The sequence below is a fragment of the Natrix helvetica genome (assembly GCF_964273705.1).
Source record: "Natrix helvetica genome assembly, chromosome: 4".
Lineage (NCBI taxonomy): Eukaryota > Metazoa > Chordata > Lepidosauria > Squamata > Natricidae > Natrix > Natrix helvetica.
In genome coordinates this window covers 75,740,059-75,758,595 of record NC_138550.1, presented here as the reverse complement: position 1 = coordinate 75,758,595, position 18,537 = coordinate 75,740,059, and the positions used below count along the sequence as shown (strand labels likewise).

The window sequence follows — 18,537 nt, the reverse complement described above, 5'->3', positions numbered from 1 at the left end:
AAGGCAGATTGTAGAACATTATTTAAGAAAGGGGAGACTTGTGTGGCTGAAACATGGCAGGTAGAAGATCTGTGCTATGATATGACAGCAGAGTGTAAAAGGGGAACAAATTAATTAATTAATATGTTTCAGCTTTCACTATTGTGAAAGCTTAAAGAATTGCATTACTCACACAAATAAATAGTTTTCCTAATGTGATGACTGATCCAATTATGACAAATGAATTAGCACTGATACATGGAAATTTGTTGGCCTTTGTGTCAGAGTTGTGCTTTGGTTCTAAAGAAAATGATGTTCCTGAGAGAGAGAAAGTATTTTTGCTTAATAAGGAGAATAAATATGGAGAATAAATAGAATAAATAGGTAGACCAATGCTTTATCATGTATTATTTGTAAACACAGCCTGTTGTATGTTCTCTCATTGAAAAAAATCTCAGAAGAACAAAAATTGAGATCTAATCTCTGACAAATATTGCCTTTGTTTGTAGTATCACTTCTATGACCTGCTTACAATGCAACAGAAAGCAGGAAACATGTTTCTGAGGAAGGAAGTGCCCTTAATGTCTTATCAAATGCATTAATAGGGGCATGTTTTGAGGAGAACTGTCAATCATTGATTCAATTTAAATACCATATTTTGTCCAAGGAGTCAAGACAATTCAAGCACCCACTCTTTTCCCCTAAAACAATATAAGATAGATTGAGAAAGAGTGTCTAGCCCAAAGTCATCCAGGGTACCTTCCATGGCTTTGGGTGGACGTGAATTGTGTCTTCCTAGATCTAGTGTAATACAATACATTAGTGCAGGGGTGTCCAAACTTGGGAACTTTAAGACTTGTGGACTTCAACTCCTAGAATTCCCCAGCCAGCCATGCTGGCTGGGGAATTCTGGGAGTTGAAGTCCACAAGTCTTAAAGTTCCCAAGTTTGGATACCCCTGCATTAGTGTATACTGGTTTTATTGAACATGATGAGTGATATTGTTTCTGTACACACATGACCATAATAATAATAATAAATTTGAATTTATTAGCCGCTCCCTTTCCAGGCAGGACTCGGGGCGGCGTACACTAGAACATATAAAACATAACACGTGTGTACAAACACATAAACATACATATATACAAAGACATACATGCACGGAGGAGGTAATAGATTACAACATTTAGACAATTAAAACCATTAACATACCCCAATAATAAAAAACCCATACAATAAAAATTTAAAATTTAAAAAAGACAGTCAGGAGGAATACGAAAAATTACGGTTGAGCCAGGCCAGATAATTGAAAGAGGTGGGTCTTCAACTGTACACGGAAGGAGCGGAGATCGGAAATAATCCTGATGTCACGGGGGAGGTCATTCCACAGGGCTGGGCCCATCACAGAGAAGGCTCTGCTCCTGGGTGTCGCCCCCCGACACTGTTTGGCGGACGGCACTCGGAGAAGTCCCTCTCTGTGTGAGCGAATTGGTCATAGGGATGTGTGGGGCAGGAGGCGATCCTGCATGTAACTAGGTCCTGTGCCATGAAGCGCTTTAAAGATCATAATCAAAACCTTGAAACGCACTCGGTAGACCACAGGAAGCCAGTGCAGCTCGCGCAGGAGAGGTGTTACAGGGGAGTATCTAGTCCTCCCCATAATCACCCGCGCGGCCGCGTTCTGGACCAACTGTAGTCTCCGAGTGCATCTCAAGGGAAGCCCCATGTAGAGAGCATTGCAGTAGTCCAGGCGAGACGTCACTAGCGCATGGGTGACTGTGCGTAGGGCATCCCGGTCCAATAAGGGGCGCAATTGGCGCATCAGGCGGACCTGATGGAACGCCCCCCTTGCCACGGCTGTTACATGGTCATCCATGGACAGCCGGGCATCTAGGAGGACGCCCAAATTGCGCACCTGTTCCATGGGGGCTAGTTGCACACCCCCAATGGCCAGAGATGGAAGCACCTGGTTGAACCGGGGGGCCGGAAGCCACAGCCACTCCGTCTTGGAAGGGTTGAGTTTTAGTCGGTTGCCATCCATCCAGACCCGTACGGCCTCCAAACACCGGGACATCATTTCGACGGCCTCATTGGGGTGGTTCGGGGTGGAAATGTATAGCTGAGTATCATCAGCATACAGATGATATCCCACCCCAAAACCACGGATGATCTCGCCCAGCGGTTTCATGTATGTGTTGAACAGGAGAGGCGAGAGCACCGATCCCTGTGGCACTCCACATGTGAGTGACCTCCGGGTCGAACTCTGCTCCCCTGCCAACACACGTTGCGTCCGGTCAGAGAGGTAGGAGCCAAACCACCGTAAGACGGTGCCCCTGACTCCCAGCCCCTCTAGCCGGTGCAACAAGATACCATGGTCGATGGTATCGAACGCCGCCGAGAGATCTAATAGGACCAGGATAGAGGAACAACCCCTATCTCTGGCCCTCCAGAGATCATCAACCAATGCGACCAAGGCCGTCTCCGTGCTGTGCCCGGGTCGGAAGCCGGACTGGCGCGGGTCTAGATAATCATTTTCCTCCAGGTGACGTGGGAACTGCTGTACCACCACACTCTCTACAACCTTCGCTAAAAAAGGAAGGTTGGAGACAGGACGATAATTGACTAGGTCCGTTGGGTCCAGGGAAGGCTTCTTGAGCAGGGGCCTCACCACCGCCTCTTTCAAGGCGGCCGGTAGAGACCCCTCACCCAACGAGGCGTTCACTAGGCCCAGGAGCCAGTCGCGCGTAACCTCCCAGGATGCCAGTACAAGCCAGGAGGGACACGGGTCCAATAAACATGTGGTGGGTCGCAGACGTCCACGCAACCTGTCCAAATCCTCGATGGCAACCGAGTCAAACTCCTCCCAAAGCGGTCCCTCAAGACTCGCCACGGGCGTCTCTACTGGACCACTGAAAGGGGCCCATCCCATCCGGATTTGAGCGACTTTGTCCTGTAGATATTTCCCAAACTCCTCTGCTCTGCCCTGTAAAGGGGCTTCCCGCGGTCTCTCAAACAAGAGGGAGCGAGTCACCCGAAACAGGGCGGCAGGGCGGTTATCTGCGGACGCAATAAGAGCGGCACAATGTTGACGTTTGGCTGCTCTTAATGCCACAAGGTACGTCCTCAAATAGGCTCGTGCCTGTGCTCGGTCAAATTCGGAACGGGAGGATCTCCAACGACTCTCTAGGCGTCTCTTGTGGCATTTCATCACCCTTAGCTCCTCAGTAAACCAAGGGGCCAGGGTGGTTCGTCGCCGCAGGAGAGGCCGCAAAGGCGCCACCCGGTCTAGGGCCCCGGTAGTCGCACTATTCCATGCGTCCACCAGGTCCTCTACTCGGGGTCGGGTCAGATCCACAGGAGGTGGCCCAAGCTCCGTCTGGAACCTATCTGGTTCCATCATGCGCTTGGGGCGGAACCATCTAATGCCTTCCGGTTCCGCCTCCTCGCGGTGGGGGGTAGCACCAGGGAAGTCAAGCCGGAGAAGTGAGTGATCCGACCATGACAGGGGAATAATGGCTAGATCCCCTATTCCCAGATCACTCGTCCACTGGCCAGAGACAAAGACAAGGTCCAGCGTGTGGCCTCCCTCGTGAGTAGGGCCCTGAATTAACTGGGTCAGGTCCATGGCTGTCATGGAAGCCATGAACTCCCGAACCCCCTCAGACGCTTCTCCCATCGACGGCAGATTAAAATCCCCCATCACTAAAAGTTTGGGGGTCTCAACCGCCACCGATGAGATCAGCTCGAGGAGTTCAGGCAGGGCCGCTGACGTATAGCGAGGAGCCAGGTATACTATCAGCAGGCCCAACTGCCTCCCTGGGCCCCATCTCACGACAAGGGATTCACACCCGGATGTCTGTGGCACAGTGAACTCTCTCGGCTCTAAGTCTTCCCGGATAATCACTGCTACCCCGCCGCCCCTTCCCTGGGCCCGAGGCTGGTGAAATGCTCGATAACCTGGCGGGCACATTTCCACGAGGGGTAAACCACCCTCGTGGCCCAACCAGGTCTCGGTTATTCCATTGGAGACATTTTAATAGCTTCTTTCCCAGAGCTTTGGCAGAGGCTTCTCTTTCTCCAAATGAGAAATCTCTCTCCTCTTCCATGTGGACCATGACAGTTTTCAGTACCTTCAGCAATTCCCTTCTGCAGAAAAACTACAAAGTAAAGAAGAAAAATCACCCTTTTAAACCCAAAACAGGGTCATTCCCTGGGACCAGGAACTGTGCTGAGAATCATATCAATCTACCAATTGCTGTCTGTGCTGCTCAAATCTGGATGCAAAATGTCAACCCAAATTGGCATCTCCTAAGTAGCCTGAATTAATGGCCAGGTCCCCTGATTTAACACTTTCGCAATGTGACTACATGAACCTGAACGGAAGATTTTCAAGTGTTGCTTTTATTGGACTGAACCTAAGATATTCATGGCTTAATTCACACATAGAATTAAAATGTGAGATCCGTTGCCATAAAACATGATGATGCCAATAAATTGAATGGCTTTAAAAGAAGATTAGATCCACTCATCCTGGACAGGTTATCAATGCCTCTATTTCAGCTGCAGTTTGGAGCAGTATGCCTCAATGCCCGTTCAGGGGAACAGTAGAGAGCAGAATATGATGTGAGTCCCTCAAAGACATCTGGTTGATCCTTATGAGGAATAAGGATTGTATTAAAATGAGTCTTATCCTGATCCAGCAATACAATATTATTATGTACATTTATGGTAACCATCTAAAGGACAAGTCCCTTATGTTTTGCTTTTGGATAAAATTTATTTGGAAGCAAAAGTTCTGATTGATAACATAAAGTTTAGAAATATTGTGAATGTGTGTCCACATACTCACCCTTTCCTCTACCTTCTATGACTGCTTTTGTTTCCCTTTTTCTTCCAAATTATTAGAGTAGAAAGATTTGCAAAGTTGCTCCTCCAGTCAGTCTTCTACAGAAGGTTACATTCCCTCTGTCTGTGTTTTACAGAAGAAAAATGGAGGGAAGATTATAAATGATTAGACCTTGCAAAAGATTGAAAAAAGGAGCTTTGCAAAGCATATGCCATTCTTCAACATTAAAGTATTTTTGGCTGTTGCAAGGCTGTTATAGTTTCTTCCAAGGTTGTATCTAACTGCAGTTTCTCTGGTAGTCCCAGCAGAAATATTGTCTGTGACTACAGTATATCAATAAACTAATAAACTGGAGCTAGCCTTTAAAGGAGCCACATGAACTTCAAAGGATGTGACTATTTTAATATTTCAAGGGGTGTAATCGTTTGGCTAAAATGCTTAGCAAGCCCTAGTGAACCGCTTTCAAATGTTTTAGTCAGCCCTACAAATGATAGTACATCACTTACTGTTTTGCCCCAAGCATCCCTGGAGAAATTATGGTTTTCCTTAGCAATTTTTTCTTATTTAAAATTGTGGAAGCCTGGACTTTTTTGTCTTTTATTTTCAAAACCAGGAACGTCTTCTGCTTTCTCTGCTTCCTGCTCACATAGCCATGGAAATGAAAGCTGAGATCATTCAAAGATTACAAGGACCCAAAGCAGGCCAGCTGGAAAGTACAAACAACTTTCACAATTTGTATGTCAAAAGACACACCAATGTAAGGTATTGTAACAGTTCTTGGAACTGTTTTGATCTTATCCTTTCATAGGGCTCTGGGCCCCAATGGCTTGGGGTCCCAATGGGGGAACAGCACAATGGAGGTGGTTGATCAAGTAACAATTTATCCCACTTCCCTCCACTCTGCCCCGGCCATCCCCACCTGTCCTTCAATTTTAATGTTTTAATTTTAATTTGTTTATGTTTTAATGTACTGCGATACATATGTATAAACATATTCTAATGACTGTAAGCCACCCAGTCTTACCCTATGATAAGGTGGATGGCCAATAAATTTTAAATAAATAAATACATTGGTGGCAGTAGCACCAAAATTAGTATTTTCTTCGTTAATGTAAAATTAGCAATTAGCTCATTTTTTTTCTCTTCTTTCTCTGATACTAATGCAAAAGCATATAAATAAGATAGTTAACATGTAACATTGTGAAAATGTACAGTAAAACGTCAGCAGTAAAACTTCAACAAATTTATTTTTGGAAAAAACTGAATTTAGTTGGGATATCAAATTAAAATGCACCCTGTAGGCTGAAATTATGGTTTTATGGGAGATACAGAATGTAAAAAGAATAAGTTAGCTGATGGTATGGCTTCAGTCAGTTTGATTAACTAACCCAAATTCAGCTGATTTTCAAGACAGCAAAGCTAGAATGTGTCTCTGTCACAAGGATATGGTGAGCTGTCATTAGAAATAAATGGAATAATCAGGTTTGACCATATCAGCCACATTCCGAGCTCATAGTAGAAGTAATGGGGAAACAGTAGAATAGTGATTCTATAACATTTAAAGCTCTGCATTCTTGTGACATTTAGCGAATTTGAAAAGCTGGTATGATTTATGTATGGCGCAGTTTATACACTGGATTGAAATTGCTGGAAAGTGTACAGTTTTGGAGGAAGTTGGAGACATGCATTCTTCTTAACTCCTATGTGTAGGACTAGGAAACGGAAAGCTATCTTCTCACTTTGCTTCCTTAATCTTCCTTAATGTTCTGACCCAGCTCCCCAAACCCGACAAGCCCTATGAAGTTAATTCAAAGATTCCTTCATTAGGAGCGCCAGCAGCCCCGGCAAAAAGTTTCTGTCACTGCAGGCTAACAAATCCATCTGGCTGGGAGATGAATAGTTGTCTGCCACACCTATTAATCTCTGCCCCCCTGCCTTTCATTCCCAGAGCTAGGGTGGGGCTTCACTAGCAGCAGTGGCTTTTCCTTCCCAAGGATTGGCCCACAGATTTCCACTGCTCTCCTCTCCTCTGCCTTCTGCACAACCACACGTCAGGCACTGGACCCAGCTGTTCCTCCTCTTCCTCATCAGCCATCTCCAGACCTGGAGCCTGTTGACTCTCCATCTGAGGGCTGACAGATGGCCCAGGTTCCGCCTCTGTTTCTCATTCTGCCAGCTCCATTCCCTCTTCCCCTTCGGAGCTCTCAGGTTGCCTTGATGCTGACCCTGACTCTCATGCTGCCTCCTCATCTGATTTGGCTGCTGGAGGGGCCGGTGGCTGACAGACCACAACACTTAATAGCCTTCCAGCAGCTACCTTTTAGGAACCAAGGAAACAACACGGGAAAAACTGAGATGAGTTTTGTCAGTTGCTTCCAAGTTTGCAAAACGCCAGGTTGTTGACTCATTCCACACCCATTCCACTCCATTTTTTCTTTATAGCTAGGTGGCCATACTATTCTTTGTTGTAGTCTGGTGGTTATTCAGATTTTTGCAGACCAGATTGATAGGTCTACATTAGCATGAAATAGGGGTGAGAAGATTTTTGTTACTATAGGATCAAACACCTAAGGTGGGATTGTGCTTTTTGCCCCTTATTCTTAACATTAAAATAAAAAGAACCATCAGTCCCCTTCAAACTACTTCTGAGGTTTTGGAAAATGGAAGCAGTGACTGTATGGAGATGCCTTCAGCCTCTGCAGGAGTACCATTAGAAGTGCCAGTGAAAAGAGACTTTAATTGGCATAAAGTCTAGATGAAGCCTGATGAATGCTGGAGGCCTGCCAGAATAGTTTTCAATGTCTGGGATAAAATCATCACACACATGACCAATCCACTAAAAATAGCTGTGTAAATTTGCTCTTTGGAAATCCCTTGCGAAAAATTGTTGGTGGCTAAATGTGTTTGTTTCTGATAAGATATTTGGAACATTCCCCATTCCTGGTTCTATTAAATGAATGTTAAGATAAAATATTGTTTTTTAACTTGAAAAAAAAATCAACAATGCTAAATTCTTTTATGTGCAGCATTTTATATGCCGATATTGTAGGATTTACTCGCTTGGCTAGTGATTGCTCCCCTGGAGAACTGGTGCATATGCTGAATGAACTCTTTGGCAAGTTTGATCAAATTGCAAAAGTAAGTATGTATTAGTTTTGTTCATGGCTAATACTATAATGTTGCCACTGTATTTTTATAACCATAATAGGTAACAATAGCATGAGCCTTTCCTGGATTCTGCTTCCTCGCAGCCTCCAAAAATGCTTTCCTAAAAATGCAGGTGCCTCTTTTGAAATAGTTGTTTTTGTCACATCCTGGCATAAGGAGGAAGAAAATAAATTATAACACCTCCATTTCACAAAAATGAGGACAAAACAGTATAAAATTTTGAAAATAATAAAAAATACAATTTATGCATTAAATGCAGTAATATTTTATTGAGGACCTGGAAGAAAAACCCTTTGTTCTGTTACACGGCTCTTCACTTTGAATTGTTCATTATTTATATGCAGGTATATATTGGTGTTGCAAGGCAATGTTTTTGAGTCCTAGAAATATCACTCATTACTCTAAGGCTCAGTTTGTTGAATAACAACAATAGTTTTCATAATCTTTATCATCCTGATTGAGTCACAGATGCAGCATATGTTCCAGAGTTTGGTTTCTCCTCTTTGACTGGCCTACTCTGCCACTCTTCTATAAAGTCTGACAGCCAGATTATTCATTTAAATTCTATCAAAATTTAGGCTTTACCATTTAAAGTTGCATTGCAAAAAACCAAGTATCTTAGAGGAACTGGTGCATCTTAGATATCTCCTTGATGTCTCCTTGTCTTGGCATAAGGAATTTTCCATGACACAGCAGTTAGATGTGCATGTGCATTCCCACATCAGCTGATTGTTGAATAGTGAATTCAGAGCATGCCCTGGTTTGCTTCCCTGGTTTCTTTGTTATGGAGAATAGCAGAATAAGAAGAACTATGGTGAATAAGCTGTCTTTTGGGCATCTCCCCAAACATTACTAAATGTGTCAAGGGTCCCTAGAGGAACAATGAAATTTTGAATGACTTAAAGTAATGTTCATATTTCATTTAAAGAACTACTTTTATCCCATAAAAGAAATTAGCAAAGTAACAGTATAGTATTACAGCTTAGAAAGTGCCAGTATTCCTGCAAATGCTCAAATAGGGATGGTAACAAATATCCTGTGTTAAAATTTCAAGTCTATTCCCAAAGGACCTGTCTAATTTGGTGCCATTAAGAAGGAGTGTTTGCTTTAAATCCCTGGGAGTTTGGAGACAACATTGATTGAGCTTGCTTCTGATTTTATAACTCAGAAAAAGTAGGTCACTGGAAATGGGGAAGCAGAGAGCTCTGGAGTTTATTTCAGCTATAAACATTCTGGTCCAGTCATCTCTGTATTTTTAGATGGAATACAATTGACACAATCAGGTGCATCAAGTTCTGCAGTTTTACTGATAAGCTTTATGTTGCTGCCTTGACTGTCTCCTAACTGATTCCCTCATCCCTGTTTCCCCTCTTCCCCCCCCCTTTTTTTTTTTAAAGGAAAACGAATGTATGAGAATTAAAATCTTAGGAGACTGCTACTACTGTGTGTCTGGCCTTCCAATATCACTACAAAACCATGCCAAGAATTGTGTGAAAATGGGACTGGATATGTGTGAAGCTATAAAGTGAGTAAATATTTTTTATATATTTAAAATGTATAAAATACTCCTTTCTTTAAAAAATATGAAACAATAAAAGGTTTATTCCACATCTCTTTCCCAAATTCTAATTTTTAGTTCAATATTTTAAACTCAATCTAATTGAGAGGCTTGCATTTTTTTGTCCTGAAATTATGGCAATGAAGGATATTAAAGTTTAATTATGTTATTCAGGCACAAAAAGGGCTCCTAAGGTTACCAAAAGTGTAAGTTTTAAAATATAAGCCTTAAAACATTACAATGCAGCAGAATTTAGAATAGGAGAATATCAGTCTTTTAACAACAAAAGAGAAATGTATTTATTTAAAATTATACAGAGTGAACAAAAACAAACCCTGATCTCTGGAGGCACATTTATTTGATGTGGAATGTGGAAAAAAAGTCATGGCATGAAAGTGTTCTGCGAAAAAAGCTTGGTATAAATTTGGCTGCATTCAGTGTAGTGGGAATGATCACACTTCTTTGAAATATGTAGCGGTCACCAGTAATTAAAAAAAATCCACAACTATAGGAAGCACTCCACAGTACACAATTTCCCCCTGCATATGGAGGGCAGCAAAAGAGGATGGATCACCCTGTCTTCTGTCAACACTCCTATTTATTTATTTATTTGTTTGTTTGTTTGTTTGTTTGTTTGTTTGTTTGTTGCTTATTTATTTATTTATTTATTACATTTTTATGCCATTCCTCTCCCCTGCAAGGTGCATCTGGGTGGCTGAGAAGCATCTGAAGAATCAGTCACATTCTAAATGACACATGGTTAATAAAACAGTTTCTTAAATGAATGTGCGATATAAAACTGCCCAGGAGATAACTTGTGAAGACTACCTCTGTCTCTGAAGTTATTTCTCTTTAAATTCATGAAGAAATTCACAGTTTTAATTACAGCTGTTAACAATTGCTAGGTGCCCCCTACATAGCCAAAGCTCAGGCTATCAGATGTCCCATTAAGCATGTTACCCATTCCAAATGTTTGTTGTGCAATCAACAGTTTTGTCTTAACTCTGTGGATTAGATGTAAAGTTAATTTGTGCTAATGTACAAATTAAATGCAATGCTGCTGCTTTTCCACGGACATTTAATTCCCTCATTTCCTCCTTTGTATTTTAAAAGGTAACCATCATGAACTTTCTGAAATGAATTCCTATTGAGAAAATGATCTTGGTGCTACTGAAGAAGCAATTAGAAATTATCAATGCAATCTAATCTTAATGTTCAAGTTATTGAGAATAGCTGCTCAGAATAATCAAATATAGGTAGGGATTCCTGAAAAAAATGGGAGAGAAGGGGATTTTTCCCCTTTAATTTTTCCCTGCAGATTTATCATTTGGCAGGCAAACTCATCCGAGTTGGGGGTGGGAGAGGAATGCCTGCTCTCCAAGGTGAATATTGCTTATTTCCTTTTTAATCCACGGAAATGGGGGTGGGGAGGCTGCTATAAAATGGTACAATGTATTTTAAACAGTAACTGTATATGCAGAAAATGAAACTCCTAGTTCAGTGCTGATTCTCTCCTGTTAGGGCTGGAGGCAAAAACTTCTCTAGAATCTCATTGCTATTCATTCGAAATCCAAATACTTTTTTTTCATGGTGCCAAACAAACTAACACAAAAGAATTTCATAAAGCAGGTCATAAGAAAAAGGAAATCAAATCTTAATCAAGGTGTTTATCCATGAAGCTCCTTTGTCCATTTTTATTAGTCTCCAATTGCAGGCTAAATTCTTTAGTTAACTGGTAGGTGCTGTATGGTTCACTATTCCTGTACTCTGATAAGCCTGAACTGATCTGATAAGTGACATTTAGGGAGGGAAATGGAGCACAGGAACTAAGGTTCACACAACTAATTTATTGCAAATTAAACAATAGTTTGGGAGTTTTCATATTTTGATCTACTCTCTTAATAATTAATTATGTAGTGAAATGCTAAATAAGCTGTGTCCTGATAGATAGAACTTCACTTCTTCCTTCATGCTGGTGGGTAAAATTAATTGGTTGGCAAGGTTTACAATTTTGTTGTAATGTTATTTGGGAATAAATATTGTGTAATATTGACTAGTACTCATGGCCTCCCAGTTTCTAGCCTGGTGTTTTAACCACTACGCCAAACTCTCTCAGTGAAATAAATTGGTGGTTATTTTTCCCACAATATTTTTTTTCTATCTGGTAATGCCAGGTGAATTTACCAATCATGGGTTATCCCACCTTAAATCTATAAAGGCAAACAACATTTCAGTGCTGAAACAGAACAAGGTTTAGCAATAAGGGCAGTGAATGCCGACAGATCTATGCACCCATCTCTTAGAAGGAAGAGCTGTAACTAAATGTAAATTTAGCAAGCCAGGATTGAATAGTCAAATTGAATAGAAAGCATTATTTATTTGGGAAAATTTATATGGCCACACAACTCACAGTCAATAACTCCAGGCAGCTTACAAAGATGAAACCCAATATTATGTGAAAACCTTAATGAAAGAAAGCCAGAGTGGATGGTGGAGTTTAGTATCTATTAGGCCAACTGATGGGAAACATTATTTGTGGAAGATTGTAACTTAGACTGTAAAAAGATAACTTAGACATTCAAAATAAACTGGCTGATATCTTAATAAATAAAAGGGATATGCAAACACTAATCCAAAAAATGAGCTAGATAATTTGTCTACATTGGATAACAAAAGAAGGCTTGATAAAATTTTGAAGAATCATATGAGAAGGGGAAACAGAAAAAAATGAAAAGAAATCAAGTTCTATAACATTATTTGAGTGGACTAAAGATTAAGATTGTTAGAAGTAAAGGGAAAGGATATAAAGCAGGTTTATTTGATTGGGGTTAAGGTAGATAACCCTTAGTGGACTTGTGTTGATACTAGGACTGAAATGACAAATTTTTTATGGATTTGTTTATAGATAAGAAATGGGATATAGGAAGAGAACATTTATTGTACTTAAAAAGTATATGTAATAGAAGAAGAGATGTGATCAAGAATAAATGGATAATAAATGTAAATTGAATATAAAAATGAGTGATTGGTATGAAAGAAGTATATTGAAATGACAGATGTAGAGAGAGAAGAAAATAAGATCAAATAACTAGACAAATAGATGAAGGAAGAGTAAATGCACAGAATAGAAAGTTGTACGTGAAGAAAGTTGTGGTTGGATAGAATTGATAAGACCATGAAAAAGAGAGGGGGGCAAAAGGCAATGCTGAAGGGTGTGATGGAAACAAGGATAGTTCACAAAGGTAGACAAGCAATAAATAAATAAAATAAAACTTATCACGAACGGGGTTGGTAGAAACTAGATATGTTTAGATTTCCCTTATTAGCACTTGCCTTAGGTTTTTTCTGCTTTTTATTTCTTTTCTGCATTTTGCTAATCACCAGAATACACACACACACACTTAAATGTTTATATTAATCAGAGAAACATTAAATCAGCACTTAAAATGGCTAAAATAGTTTTATTTCAATTTTTTTGCAAGTGCGTATCTGATAAAATTTCTAGAGTTGCCTATTGCAAATTGTATGGTATTGGTTTGACTTTTGAAAGACTAATGTTGAACATCTTTCATGAATTGTTTCTGAATAATAGGAAGGTGAGAGATGCAACTGGAGTTGATATTAATATGAGAGTGGGAGTTCACTCTGGGAATGTCCTTTGCGGTGTGATTGGACTCCAAAAATGGCAATATGATGTGTGGTCACATGATGTAACACTGGCCAATCACATGGAAGCTGGAGGAATTCCTGGGTAAGATCATTATTTAATTTATATGTATTTTGAATAATCCTGATGGTAATTTGAGATTGTTATGGTGTTACTTGGTCATAAAATAGTACACTATGCAGTTATGTTCATGCTTGCACATATTAATCAATCCAAAAATACTACTTACTCAGTGTATTGCAAATTGAACTACTGCAAATACAGATTTCTTCCATTTACTGAAACTGAATAGTGTTTGAAGGCCCTGTGTGCTGTTCTATGTATGCATGGCAGATCCAAGATCTTGAAGCTACATTCAAATATTAAGATTTAATGTTCCGTTAAATAGATTAACTATTATTTATTGGTGTCTCAGTCCCCACAGTTTAGCAAGTTCAGCAAGCATTTATAATATTAAAAATCATGTTTTCTGAAGTGCAGATTAAAAGTGGGCTTGACTTTCATCAAGAGTCAGCTGGGGTGTGAGGGTCAAATTACAATAGAGGAATCACATTGGGTAAGATGTGGTAAACATTAAAAATGATATACACGGGGAAAGTTCCTGAGTCTTTTCCTTAACAAGCTGGCATTGTATGTCCCATAAGGAATCCACTCAAATGTTTCCACCACTGACACATAGAGCGGCAAGCCTTAGTTACAGTCTCGTCATTGGAATCAAATCTCAGTTTGAGTTATTTACTGCATTTCCATTACTTATTACTCATTTCTTATATAGTTATGTATATAAATCTTGAGGAAATGATTCTCAGCTATAATTAAAAGGAAAATAAATGCTACTTTCTTAATGTTGTATAATGGTCACTTTAAAATAAATCATAATTTCAGCCGTGTTCACATTACTTCAGTCACCTTGGCACACTTGAATGGAGCATACAAAGTGCAAGAAGGGGATGGTGATGCAAGGGATTCATACCTCAAGGAACACAACGTAAAAACCTTCTTTATAATCAATCCTAAGGTAAGTAACATTGTTTTTCTTCTATAGCCGTGATGACGAATCTATGGCACATGTGCCCGAAGTAGCACGCGGAGCCATGTCGCCTGGCATGTGTGGCATCGCCCATTCCTCTTCCAGGTTTCTGGCGCACATGCACCTGTGACGATCAGCTGGCCTTTGTGTGTGTGGTAGTGCTGGAAACTGGAAGAGCTGGTCTTCCGTTTTCCAGTGGGAGCGCGTGCGCCGGCCAGCTGATTGTCTTGAGTGCATGAGCGCGGCCAAAACCAAAAGTTTATTTTCCACTTACACATGCCCCCTGAGCAGCTCCTCTTCTGGGTTGCGGCCCAAATAAGTGTGTGTGCTTCCTTTTTGGCACTTGGTGCCAAAAAGGTTCTCCATCACTGTTCTATAGTGAAGTATTTATGTTTGATAATCTACAAGCAGTCAGTGATGAAGATTTGACTGGAATAGTTCTGAAAAGTGAGGAATTAATACTGAAAAATATTAAATAAGACACTGGGCTAAAAATTCAGTTTTCTAGGAAAGTGGTCAATGATTTCACCCATTTCTCTTTTGTACATATTTTCAAATTAGGAAGAAAAACAAAGCCCACAATATCATTTCCGACCTCGAAACACTCTAGAAGGAGCTAAAATGAGAGCCTCTGTTCGTATGACTAGATACTTGGAATCGTGGGGAGCAGCTAAGCCATTTGCTCATTTGCACCATCGGGACAGTATGATTACTGAAAATGGCAAAATCAGCACCATGGTATTAGCTTCTGTATATTTTTAAATAGCTAAAATATCTTTGGGGGGTGGTTTGGGGGACTAATTAACCTGATTGTGGGGGGGCACTTAAGAATAATCCACCAGCCCTTTTAGCATCACAACAACATAGCTATTGTTTATATTAACCCTAGAAGTTTTAGCTAGGATTAACCAGATGTTTTTTAACCAGCTAGGAATGTGCGCAAAGAGGAACATACAAAGGGATTAGAAATTAAAAAGGAACAATTTAAGTTACAGACTTTTGTGGACAATTTAGTTTTTGTTTTAGAGTATCTAAAGTCTGATGTGAAACTTATTGAGGAATTGGCAGAGTATGGGAAAGTAGCAGGCCTGAAAATAAATATGACAAATACTAAAATGGTTAAAAATATGACACCCGACTTGAAAGAGGATTTAATGAAGAAATTGGGTATTTAAATCATCAAAAAAGTGAAATGTTTAGGTATACATTTAACAGCGAGGTGTGTGTCCATCAAAGAAGACAATTATATTAATTTGATTAATAAAACTAAGCAAGACTTAGAAAGGTGGAAAATTTACAATTGTCCCTGATGGGTAGGATTGCGGTCATAAAGATAAATGTACTACCAAAATTTCTTTTTTTTTTTTTGTTTCAGAATATTCCCATTAAATTAGAAAAAGGCTTTTAAAAAGAATTTGAACCAATTGGTCTCTAAATTTATATCGCGGGGGGGGGGGGGGGGGAATCAAGAATAAAACTCAAAGCTATGCAAGATACCAAGGAAAATGGAGGATTTGACGTACCAGACTGGGAACTTTACTATACCGCAGCTATTCTAACATGGATAAAAGAATGAATAATGTTAAGAAATAAAAGATTACTCAAATTGAAAGGTCATGACCTTCCAAGCAGGATGGCATGCCTTCCTATGCTATGAAAAAGGATCAGCACATAAGTATTTTCATAGACACTACATTAGACAGTCCCTGATATTAGTATGGAATAAAATTAAGCATGACCACTATATTGAAATACCAATTTGGCTATCCACGATGGAAGCATATATACACCCAAATTTAATTAACATGGAAAAAATTGTTACATACAAAGAGATATTATAAACAGGGGGAGATAAAAACCAGGCTAGAATTGGCATCACAAGGGGTATATCTAGAGTGGTGGTCTTATCTACAGATACAATCGAGATTTGCACAGGATAAGAAAAAGGAAGGCATTGCCATAGAATACACAATATTAAATAAGCTCCTGACAGAGACAGAAGACAGGTTGATCAAAGCATTGTATAGGTATCTGCTGAAATATAAACTTGAGGAAGAACATATTAAAGAAACTATGGTTGCATGGGCAAAAAATTTGGTTACAATGTGGAATTGGCTAAATGGGAAAGACTTTGGACACTTAATCGGAAACTAACAATGGCCACGGCTTATAAGGAAAATCTGTACAAGATTTTCTATAGATGGCATCTTTCCCCAGCATGGCTCTCCAAAATGTTTAAAATTTTGGCCCCAAATTGTTGGAAGTGCAAAAAAACACCAGGCACCTGTGGTGGACATGCAATGAGACAAAAAGATATTGGAAAATGATACAATCATGGCTGGAACAAATGGTGAGAGATCAAAGTTTGTTCAAACCAGAAATTTTTCACCTAGGCATAATACCAGAGGGGTATAAGAAAGATGTGTTCTATCTAATTATACATGTATTAACTGGGGTGTGAATAACCTATGTGCAGTATTGGAAAAAAGAAAATATCCCATCAGCATTAGACATAATTAGGAAAATTTTGGCCTGTGCAGAAGCAGATAGGCTCACACTCGAATTAAAAAATAAAGGGGAATTGGAATATTATGAAGTCTGGAACAGACTTTATTATTGTTATAAGACAAGGTGACAAGACTGGAACAAATTGTAAATAATCTGATTGGATAGAAGGATAGATAATGTATTAAGTAGGCTGACAGCTAATGGACGAGATTATCTGTATATAATGTGATTGTATGGTCATAACGGCTTCGCTGTGCTGCACTGTTTTAAATGTAAAAACAATAAAAATATTTTTTAAAAAAAACATTTATTTCCGATCCCAAAACACCCTAGAACCAGGATGGCGAACCTATGGCCCGCGTGCCACAGGTGGCATGCGGAGCCATTTGTCAGGGCACGCGAGGCATTGCCCTGTCACTAGCATGCGCGCGCTGGCCAGCTGAGTTCAGCTTTTTTTAAAGCCATTTTTTGCCCTGCTCAGGCTCCACAGGCTTTAGAGGTGCCTGGGGAGGGCGAAAACAGCCTCCCCAGCTACCCCCCGGAGGCCCTCCGGAGGCTTTGGGAGCTTCCCTGAAGCCTCCGGAGTGCAAAAAACGGCCCTATGAGCAAACCGGAAATTCTCCTCCTGAAGGCCCCTGAAGGCTCTGGAGGACTTAAACCAGCCCTACAAGCAAACCGGAAGTCCGGGGGCAGGGGTGGCTGTTTTCACCCTCCCCAGGCTCCTATAAAGCCTCTGGGGCCTGGGGTGGGCGAAAAAATCATGCAACAAATGGGGAGAGCGCCTGTCATGCGTGCATGCGCATGGGATGTGTGTTGCACATTGCATTATGGGTGCTGCACGCCTGCGCATGACCCCCCCTGTACTCCCCCCACTTATGGCACGCGAGCCAATAAAGATTCGCCATCACTGCCCTATAAGGAGCTAAAATAAGAGCCTCTGTTCGTATGACTAGATACTTGGAATCGTGGGGAGCAGCTAAGTCATTTGCTCATTTGCACCATTGGGACAGTATCATTACTGAAAATAATATCTTTTGGGGGGGCTGTTTGGGGGACTAATTAACCTGATTTTTTAGGGCCCACCTAAGAATAATCCACCAGCCTTTTTAGCATCGTTATCCTTTATTAAATTAATAAACTCCAGAATTAGGCATTGTTTCTTCAGGTGATATTACATTATTGAAATAATACCATATGCTACCTGCAGAAAATTGGGTGGAGAACTGCCATTGTTAAATGTATTAGAATTATAATAAATAAATAATGAATTATAATGAAAAAATAACTGACTAAAAAGTACCTAGGCCTAGAGAGGCCAAGTTTCTGTAAAATATTTGATTTCTGTGCTTTTCTAGCTGTCATAGACTTACCTTACGTTACCTTTACTTATGCAAAACATTTAAAAACCACTACATATAATCCTCACCTTACAACTACAATACAAGTTGCCCATTACCATCATAGGTTGTGAGTGTTGTAAAGCAGATCTCCTACGTAAGTGACCTGATTTTATGAGTCTTTTTTTGTGGTGATTAAGCAAAGCAGCAGTCGTAAAGTGAACCTATTGTTTCTATGGGGCATTTTTTTGCCAAAAACGTGAAGGAAAAGCCGGTTTCCAGCAAAAAGTCATAGAACATGGTCATGTGACTATGGAATGCTGCAAATCGCCAAAAATGTGGGCCAACTGTCAAAACCCCATATGTGGTAAAGGACCAAGGCAGAGGCAGCTGTCAAAACATCAGAACTATGTGGGTCTTTCCTGCACTACTTTTCCTGCACTTT

The 18,537-nt window shown here is 40.4% G+C and overlaps 1 protein-coding gene across 2 annotated transcripts in view; it reads left to right on the top strand.

Annotated features, from left to right (window-relative positions):
* The window catches only part of ADCY2 (adenylate cyclase 2), a 164,175-nt gene that overhangs the window by 71,605 nt on the left and 74,033 nt on the right, over nt 1-18,537 (top strand). For both annotated transcript variants that reach the window (XM_081951530.1, XM_081951529.1), the window contains exons 5-10: nt 5,438-5,586; nt 7,851-7,962; nt 9,390-9,517; nt 13,143-13,301; nt 14,103-14,235; nt 14,809-14,985. In XM_081951530.1, the coding sequence (XP_081807656.1) occupies nt 5,438-5,586; nt 7,851-7,962; nt 9,390-9,517; nt 13,143-13,301; nt 14,103-14,235; nt 14,809-14,985 (858 nt within the window). The remainder of the gene's footprint in view (nt 1-5,437; nt 5,587-7,850; nt 7,963-9,389; nt 9,518-13,142; nt 13,302-14,102; nt 14,236-14,808; nt 14,986-18,537) is intronic.